Below are 9,805 nucleotides of genomic sequence, written 5' to 3'. Positions count from 1 at the left end.
GGCATTCCCTTGATACACCACCAACTCGGAAGGAAGAAAAACCCCTGTGGACACCGGAGCCAATGACATCTTTTTGATAGATTCGTTTTTGTGTTTGTTTCACTTTGTACCTAAAGCGGCACATTACAAACTTCTGATGTTCAGCAGTTAACGAGACAACTGAACTTGTTAACAGGGTAACACACTTCCCACTGTCTGGGTTCTTTCGTTTGAGTTCATACCGCATCCTTACTCTGACAGGGGCCACGCACAGCAAGGGCCACTCGCTCTCCTTCACCCATCTATTGACGCACAGCTTCCGTGAACAACGGGCTGCTTTGAGACCTTTATCCAACTACCAGATGTGAAAGATCTCAGTCGAGGGTTCAGAGCTATTGGGGAGGCGATCATGTCACCACCCCAGTGCTGTTTCCACAGGGCTGAAAACACCATTCTAGGGAGCCGAAGGTTTCCTCACCACAAGCTTTAAGCACGCTTGCCAGCACTCCTTGCACTCGGCCATCTGCATTCGGATGTTGACATCTGCACACAGGGTCCCCATGATGCCAGTGCAACGGGCAAGGGCTGCCTGGTTCACCAGCTTGGCAGAGTTCTAAAAACCGGAGAGTGCAGTAACAAATTAAGAAAAAACAACAAGGAAAAAACAAATACTTGTTCCCATCCCTCTGACGATGGAAAATGGGATTCCAGCAGCTCTCACCTATGTGAAATCCCAGCTACCCAAAGTTTGCAAATCACCCTGATTTTCACAATGAGTCTTCTGATAACGTTTTAAGAGTCTTGGGGAAAAGTGGCTGGATTCTGTGGCCCCTAACCTCAGCCTGTGAGTATTTACTACTATAATTTACTTCAGTCACAGAATGGACCGGCCTCTGCTGCAGCTCTAAGTCCCTTGTGTTCAAAGGGAGAAAGCAACAAGCAACACAAAAACGCTTAATTACTGCATTGCCTTGGTGCTTGTTTGGAGAAGTGGAAGTATGTTACTTTACAGCTCTATGTGCCGTTCTGCCACAGAACCAACCTCCCCTATCATCTTCCCTCTTCCTGAGGACAGGTTTCTGTATCAACACTCCTCTAAGTTTGTAGTTTCAAGAAAAACAATAGCCAGGGAAGGGATTTGAACCACTCAACATCGCTGCCTCGAGGCCTAATGTCATCTCTTCACCCTGATCTCTCTGATACGAAAGAAACAGAAAGAGTTCCTATCCAAAATATAACCAGTTGGTGCCAGTGGATTAAGGTCACATTGAGAGGAGCGTAACACAAAGCTGAGGGTGAAATCCTACCAGTGGGAATCTGCAACCAAGCCTAGAGTTTTCACTGGATGTAAAACTAGCAATGTGGAGAAACCAAGCATTAAGTATTGCAGACCGAGAACATTTTCCTGAGGAAAGTGTATGACAAGACTGACTTTCTTATGCCCACAGAACGAGAGACACGGTAACTACCGTACTTCTACCACAGAAGGGCTCTTTCTGTTTTACAGCAGCTGGCTGTAAAACTTGAAAGAGAGGTCACAGCCACGTTACCTAAAAATAAACCAGAAAAACAAGAACTGAGCTCTTTCATACCAGCAGCTGGGTGAATAACGGTAAACCACCCCTGGAAAGCACAGCACGACTCTGGGTTTTGAACCTGTTGGTTGATAAAGAAAGCTGTATTGGGACACTGAGAGCTGCAGACAGAAATCACAGATGAAGGCACCACAAGAGCAACAGAAGACAAGGTGAACATCAGTCAGCAGCGTGTTCTCACAGCCTCCCTCACGAGCTCTAGGACATTGCAAAGCACAACTCGATAAACACGAATGAAGAACGCGGGTTACCTTTCCTCTTCCGTTAAATCAGATAGGATGTTCATGGCACTGCTAGCCCTGGCATCAGGGCTGTTGACAAACGTCATCAAAATCGGCAGCCAGCTGTCATTACAAAAAGAAACAACAACAAAAAAAAGTGTCCCAGCTGTGGTTTACATATTCAAATTATGCATTCATTATTTCTAGTCACAGCTTGAAATCATGAGCTGTTACGAGACAACCGTGTAAGCTGCTGACTCACTGCTAGACAAACACATGCTGGTTTGAAAAAGGTAACTGTGCCTCAAGATTCCAACACAACCTCAGGAACAAGCCCTCTCTGCTTAGTTTCACAGACATCTTCAGACACACACAGTTTACTAGAGTTTTCCACGCACACCTATATTTTTCTTTCGCTTAGCTAGGCTGGTCCCTCAAGGACGGAAGCCTGTCACCTTGCTGCTAGTGGAAGGAGTTCTGAACAACTGTGAACCCCGGCATTCAGGGAATTTCTCCAAGGTAGAGTAGTGTTTATTACTTCGTTAGGTCCTGGTGCCTGACCAGCAGTCTCCTCCCATTCTCATTCGCTGAGTAAAGGGAGATTAGTGCCAACGTTTCCTGTTCGATCTCCAGTACTCCAGAAGAGAGCAGTTTTGGCAGCTGGGCATTCACATCAGGGTGAGTCAATAGAAGACGCTGGTTTTCTTCTGAAAAAAGAGAATATCCAAGAGCAACGTCACACACAATGGCATCCCCCTTACTCTTTTTTTCCCCCAGGCACTGATTTCACAGATTTAATGTGTTTATTTCGCCCACTAATGTGCTCATTCACTCTGACGTGTTCATCTTACCATCGCTCTGCAGCAGCGCTGTGCAAGGCAGAGCACCCACTAACCTTCTCTCAGCTCCGTTACTCCACCACACACTCTGGTGTTTGAATTTCTACTCTCACTAGCAACACGCGAGTTTCGTGGGCACCAAGTGCTTCTTCAGACAGAGACACCGTGATCGTGAGCACAAAGTGCTCCCCGCTTCTTCAGCTGCCTGCAGACTGCGAGGGTCCAGCCTCTTCAGGCACAAGGGAACGAACGTGTAAGCTATGCAAGCCTGCGTGTTACTCGGTATTTACTGCTAGTGCCTATAGGCGGAAGGTGAGACGGGGGTTCCCCTTGCCTTGCAGCATGACTATTCTCGTGGGCATCAGCTGCATTCCCTGGTACAAGTCACAGGGGCTGGCACCAAGCATTCTACATTCTCCTTGCAGCGCTCTGCTCACCTTACCGCCCACCACCTCCCCAGCCCATTGCTCATCTACGTTGTACCCCCGAGAAGCAGAGGCACGGGCTGCCTGCCCAGGGGTTACTGACCGCGAATGCCAAAGGAATTCACCTTCTCTAATGGCACTTCTATAAAACTCTGCTCTTTGCTGGTGTAACTGCTTAAAAAAGACAAAATGATACAGGTGGTATTTTCTTAAGAGCAGCAATAATCACAGGGAATTTTCTTTCCGCCCCTTCAGTAGGCTTAAAACGCTCACAGGAAGAGACTGGGAATTTCAGCTCGTCACGCACAGAACCACCAGAATTGTGGTTGCTGCTAGCAGTGTACCTCCAACATTTGCATTTAACCTGCGTAACTTCATTTCCAATAAGGTCTAGACCCAAGCGCTCTGGGAAAGTGATGGTGATGCCGAACAGCAGTTTTAGACACAGTAAATGCCGTATTAACGGTACATTAACAATGATTAATGTTGATTCCAGGGTTTTACCATTCCCAGCGCAGACAGCTTGCCAAAGGAACAGAAGAGAAACAGCCAGATCCACTTCGGCAGGGTTTTTTCTCTCGGCACAGAAGCCCCTGAATTAGAAACGTTAGCTTGTAAAACGGCCAAAGGACGGATCAAACAATCAGCTCTTTGCCAGGGAAACGAGCAAAGCCCCAGAGATGAGGATCTGCCACATCAACACTGATGCTCATAAGCTCTGAACTTCAAAAGCTCAGTGGTTGAACGTTTTTAGGACTCTCAGACTTGTTTCCCAGAGCATCTCCCCTGAGACCTCTGCGATTCATCATCTCCCAGTTGTTCTCTACCCGCAGCACACACAGACTCTGTACCAGCATTTCCCAGCACAATACAGGTGATAACTCCAGTTCTGTGCTGAGAGAGTTGTGTGTAATATGGGCATAAAACCTCTGTGCAAATGCGGAATTGCTTCATCCCTTAGGTCCGCTAGCAGCCAACACCCAGCATGCTGAGGAACCCTACAGAGGCCTCTGTGCTGCAGTCCCACCAAAACCCCTAAAGAACAGCTCTCCTGCCCCATTCAGCCAGACCCCGCTGTGCTGAACCAAGCTAGTTGTGCCACATTTTCCAGCTGCGTCTCCTACACGCCTTGTTTCCAGTGTCTACCTGACCCTGACTCAAAGAGACATTCAGACAAGGATCCCCCTGAAGCTTGTAAAACAATACAGATAAATACTAGTCAGGTTTGTTTTACGATCACCAAAACACGACCTAACGGCAGGCAAGACAGTACAGCAGCAGGAGATACGGGTCCCCAGAGACGAGCCCCTGCCTTGGTCACAGGATTAAAGAGTTTCCCAGGCTACATCACAGAGCTATATGGCCAAATACCTACCGATGGCAGTTAACAGCACCACGGAGTCTAGCCAGCTATACTCAGAGCAACTAAGGGCTTTCTTCTTACAGGTTTTTTGGGTTTTTGTTTGTTTGGTGCCTTTTTTGGGTTGGTTATATTTTGTTCTGTTTGTTGGTTTTTTTTTCCAAACCTGCTCTCACCATGAGAGATAGCATAACGGTACTGAAAGAGGAGACAGGAGAAGGAATTCGTGAATTCTGTTTGGTGCATCTAAGAGAGCGCTGTTTGTGTAAGAGTCGGGTACAAGTCAGTCCATTCAGACACTAAAATCTGTTATTACATTATCTTTTGGGAATTTTATCTGCATTTCAAGAGGTGATTGTGTTTCTTGAAAACAGTATTTTCATCTCCTCAAGCTGTAACACCCTACTCTTCTCCTCTGGAGAGCTCTTACCGTCTGACAACCTCGTTGTCTTTGAGGATACTGAATCCATTGTTTGTTCTAAATAAAGTTTGCTCAGTGCCTGCAAAATTCAGAGATAAACCAATCAGCTCTATGATCCGTCTGGCTGTTGTATCACTCTTCTATAACACAGCGTTAAAAGAAAAGGTCACTGGATCAACAGCTTTGGGGAAGGAACATCATTAAAAGAGGGGAAAACCTCCAAGAATGCTACTTGAAGTAGGAGCAGCTTGGAAGCTGCAGACTGCTCTAATTCATGCCTGGTGCTGTAAAGAACAACTGACTTAAGTTGAAGGATTTTTAGGAAGCCTGAAACATGAGACTGGCTTTGCAAATCCGTATGCTTTAACGGAGAATGACAAATATTTCTAAATAAATGAAATGGCTCTTGAGACACCTGAGTCCTTAAGAAGTCTTAACAGCTCAGCTACAACATCAGTCTAGTTCTAAAAAATATAAGTGAGTATCTACTGGCCATGAATTTTTAAATACTAAACACTGCTGATTTTATGTTTTAAATCTAGGAATAGCTTTTCCTGTTCCCTTAAGAACAACTCCACTTGTATTCATTTACTTGGATTACAACTCCCCCATCAACAACCTTAGCATCAAATACTTACAGTCTTTCACAGCTCCTGTCAAAAGCCTGATCCCTCCTGTGTAGTAGAGGATATTCTGGTCAGGCCTGTCCAGTTTCTGCAGCAGTTCCTTTACGGACAGGGCAGCAAGCTTTCCAGACTCAGCCTCCTTCCTTGCTCTCTCTTCGTCGTTCACTCTTCTTTCCTCCAAGTTTACCTCATTGACACAATCTTGGAAATCAAACCACAACCAAAGCACAGCAGTTAAATGTTTGGGTACAGTCAAGTTTCAAGTGAAGGAATGAAGTTGACTGCACGATGGAGAGAGCTCTACCCCCTACATACAGATGTACAGAAAGACCCACAGCTCTGCTGAGAGCTTAAAGGAGAAACAATCAGAAACAACCGCTGCACGAAGACATTCCACCACAAGTCCTGAAGAGCAGAACAGAGGTTTCGATTAAGTTCCTGCCGGATCAGAAAGCAAGGGACGACAGCGTAAAACTTTGTCTTACCTTTAAATAGGCTTTTCTTCTGGGGATCGATTTGTAAGATCTTCTCATAGCATTGCCTGGACTTGACATGGAAAAGAAACACGGTATCAGTTTCAGATAGAAACAGGAAGAGGATAAAGACTCTATCCTAGTCAGAGTCATCCTGTTGAAGCTCAGAGGTTCTTGGGTCACAGTACTCAGTAAGTGTGAAAAATAAAATTTACGGAGACATGCAAGTCAAAACATTCATAATTAAAAGCGCGAGCTGACCGTTACTCTCAGTCCCTCCACTCCCCCGCTGTTTCAAACTAAAAGGAACATTTCGCGTACAAGCCTAGGAAGAAAAGAGCACAGGTCCAGTGAGAACACCAGAACTGAGGCACAGCATCGTCGCTGCCGAGCTGTAGCTATCAGCAGGGAGCTGACACGTGCACCTTGTGTCTTCGCCTTCCGTTTGCGCATTTTCTGTACCTTGAGCATACGCTCAGAACTAAACTGAGCGCCAACAGGGAAGAACCTTCTTCCCAGATCAAGCTGCCAGGAACCCCTCGAGGGGGATTTCATGTAGCCTTGTCCTGTCCATGCTCCTCACTTCTCTCTAGTGAAGTCACTTCTGACACTTTGGAGTGGTTTTGCCTGCTCTCCTCTTCAGGCTCCTCTTTATTTTTGAAGGTGAAGGGTCAGGGCAGTACTACAACATCTGGCAGTGTATTTCCAGATTAAGTATTTGTCAGTAGGATGTGGCGTTACTTTAACAGTATTTGTGCTGCCATTAGGATTTCACACATGAAATGCAGAATTAAATCTTTTGTTAACATTCATTTCACTGGGATCTTGGGGGAGGGGGAAAAATTGTATCACTCTCCCTGGCCTCTGGCATCTTAACAGTTCACTTCACCTGAAACACGTAGAGATTTTTCTCATCCACAGGTGAAGTGCGATCATCTCTTACTTCTATGCAGCCACAGTTTCATAACACCCGCTGCACAGAGCGATTTAGGATAAAAAAATGGAATACATTTTACTCCATTGGCTCTTTGGGGGAAACGTAGTCACTGCTGGTAGACTGCAGTCACAAGAGCCTGCGGGACCTGACAAGGACCCTCCTTCATTCCGATCCTCGCCCGAGCTGAGCCATGGCACTTCCAGCCTCTCGCATGGCTAACAGCCTCTCATCCACAACATCACGGCAAAAGCACAACAAAACACGGTCCCACGGCCACAGGACTCAGTCAGCTTACCTCACTGTAGTGCTGAAGTGCGAGGTGAGCTTTCCCCATTAAAAACCAGGCCTTAATACAGTTGTCATTGCACTGTGTTAAAAAAGGAAATGTTAATTACATGGTTAGAAATTTTAACTTTAAGATTTTTTTCAGCTTTCTGATTAATAGTTGTAGCTGTTCAAAATAGCTGTAAGCACAGAAGAGGGTATTCACGCCATCTCCTAGGGTCATCTAAAGCTTATATGCTGAATTATTAACCCCAGGTGCCAACTTTCCTTCCCTATGTAGGGAACACAGGCTTTGGTCTGGGTAAGGGTGGAAAGCAGCTGGTGCTAATATCCTTCCCAGAAAACGGCATTTCGAGCCACAGAAGCAAATTCTCACGCAGTTAGATGACGCTAAGGCCTGCATCAACAAGTCTATAGTCGCAGAATTCCTATAGCGCAGAATTTCCTCGTTTTTTGATTAGTTCTGCTGGGAATGAAATAAGTTCTAATTTTCATTAGCTGTGCACCAAAAAAAAAAAAATTGAGGAAGCATCTACCTCAACACTAACAGACTGGGAATCTGTGCAGCACCCCCACATCCGTTCCCCTCCCTCAGCAAGCTGTCTCCAGATCATCAGTTACACACAAACCCCTCTTCCAGGAGCGCCTGACCTGGTCATCTAATACCGAATCCTGAAGTTACCTTTAAAGCCCACTCACAGTCACCAATGGCTTTTTCATACTCATGCAGCTTCAGGTAGGCCTGAAACAAAACCAAGAGAGTCCAGGTAGAGGAATACTTCAAACAACTTCCACTAGCTGTTGTGCAAATACCAGCTAGTTTCACCAAAAAAAAAAAAAAAGGGGGGCTGTTGATTTGCCCAGGCATTCATTTTGCAGGAAAATTACCAGCTGTTTCTTGACTTCCATCTCCTTAGAGCTTGTTAATTAGAATATATTTAATAAAACAAAATTCAATACACATATATGTATCACACGAAGCAAGTAGAGAACATAAAGCAAATGTTAACGTTCTAGAGTTATAAAAGTGACCCCCCAAAAACCCACAAATAAAATCAGTGCTTTAAGCAAAACTATGAACTAGAATGATCTTTTCTCTCCCTTATTCTGGAGGAGCAGAAGTTCTCCTGTGTCACATCCAAGAGGGAGCAGGCAAGAACACTCCCTCGGAAAGAACTGATCTCAGAGGAAGTAAAGCTTCCAAGGGGTTCAGACACATTGATCAAGAGGAAACAATTTACACCTCCAACGATCTCCTCTGTGCATCTCTTTCATTAAGTCTGTAGAAAGATTAAACCCTTCAGTCCGCACTGTCTTGCTGTTAGCTTCTAGTCACCATCAACATTCACTGTCGATAACGTGGCAGCAAAGCAGAACTCACTAATTCCTGGTAGTGGAGGATGTCCAGGGAAAAGCGTCTGCTCCCTTTAAGCCTCTCTGTAATGCAACGTCTATTAGCTGTCATGAAAATCGCTTAGATAACAGAGCAGTGTGCTGCGGGTCCTGGCAAAGGCACACAAAAGCAGTACAGCGGTAGCTCACTTCACACGCTGACCTGTGCTCTGTTGGTGTAAAGCTCCTGCTTATCTCTCAGTTTTTCCAGACCTTCGGTGTATCTCTGAATGGCTAGGACGTAGTCTCCTTTCCTGAAGGCATCGTTTCCCTTCTCTTTCAGAGCTGCAAAACAACCAACGTGCATTCACAATAACAGCTGGGAGCTTCCCTTCCCCAGACGGTGACTGAGGAAACAGAGGCCACGCTCTCCTGTTGGAATAATCATCAAATTCCAGCCTAGCTCCACTGCAGCTGTCTTCATCGCCACGGGACTTCCGAGCTATTGGTGCGTGTGATCCCCATTTCTCTTTCAGTGGGAAACTGAGCATTTGTTTTCTGAAACACTCAAATTTGCTCCCTCTGACCCAAACCCGTATCAGAAAGGGCAGTATGGAGCGGAACAGGTTCCAATAACTCCATGGAGTGTTTACCCCTGTTACACCCAGCTCTTCAATGCTGCGGGCAAGATCGTCACAAGGGCAGTAACAGAGGAGCTCAACAGCCCCTTGAATCAGCCCAGTTCCTGCTAAGTAGGTGTTGAAGGCATTAGATAGAAAAGCCTTTAGCAATTACCATTTGCTAAGTGCTCATTTATCTTCCTTTGTTTCGCTCGTTCTTTTGCATCCTTTTCCAGAATTGCCAGAAAGGCATCTTAGAGCCAGGAAAGTGGGCGGTAGTTTAGGGTTTTCAAAAAAAAAAAACAAAAACAAACAAGAAGAGCAAGTTTCATTAAAAGCAATCTACAGATGAGGAAAAAAAGAAGTAACTTCTAAGGTATTTCTGAGTCATTTCTCTACAAAGAAAACAATAAGGGGACATTTCAACAATTAAACTGGAACACGACTGACAAGCTGCCACTCAGGATTTGCACTCTGGCCTGAAAGTATTTCACCTCCAGAGCTAAACTTGTTCCCTTTGAAATCCAGAACGCTAAGTTTCTAGGTAAGGGGCCAGAATAGGATAACAAACTCCACCAACAAGAACCCTGCAGCACAGCCATACTGGTAAGGTCCTTGAACGTGTCCTAGATCTGACTGAGTCTTGATCCAGTCACTACAACAGTTAGTTTTGACTTTGAGGAGTGGCATGA

At 45.4% G+C, this 9,805-nt stretch overlaps 1 protein-coding gene across 1 annotated transcript in view; it reads right to left on the bottom strand.

Annotated features, from left to right (window-relative positions):
- TTC12 (tetratricopeptide repeat domain 12) overlaps positions 1-9,805 on the bottom strand; it is a gene marked incomplete at its 5' end in the record, with an annotated part of 16,779 nt that overhangs the window by 5,821 nt on the left and 1,153 nt on the right. The window contains 12 exons of the mRNA XM_010145625.1: positions 458-592; positions 1,572-1,635; positions 1,826-1,918; positions 2,334-2,502; positions 3,564-3,652; positions 4,850-4,919; positions 5,479-5,667; positions 5,952-6,012; positions 7,172-7,243; positions 7,844-7,903; positions 8,717-8,838; positions 9,289-9,366. Of these exons, the coding sequence (XP_010143927.1) occupies positions 458-592; positions 1,572-1,635; positions 1,826-1,918; positions 2,334-2,502; positions 3,564-3,652; positions 4,850-4,919; positions 5,479-5,667; positions 5,952-6,012; positions 7,172-7,243; positions 7,844-7,903; positions 8,717-8,838; positions 9,289-9,366 (1,202 nt within the window). The remainder of the gene's footprint in view (positions 1-457; positions 593-1,571; positions 1,636-1,825; positions 1,919-2,333; positions 2,503-3,563; positions 3,653-4,849; positions 4,920-5,478; positions 5,668-5,951; positions 6,013-7,171; positions 7,244-7,843; positions 7,904-8,716; positions 8,839-9,288; positions 9,367-9,805) is intronic.

Source organism: Buceros rhinoceros, unplaced genomic scaffold, assembly GCF_000710305.1.
Source record: "Buceros rhinoceros silvestris isolate BGI_N320 unplaced genomic scaffold, ASM71030v1 scaffold1741, whole genome shotgun sequence".
Lineage (NCBI taxonomy): Eukaryota > Metazoa > Chordata > Aves > Bucerotiformes > Bucerotidae > Buceros > Buceros rhinoceros.
This window is presented reverse-complemented; position numbering and strand designations above follow the sequence as displayed.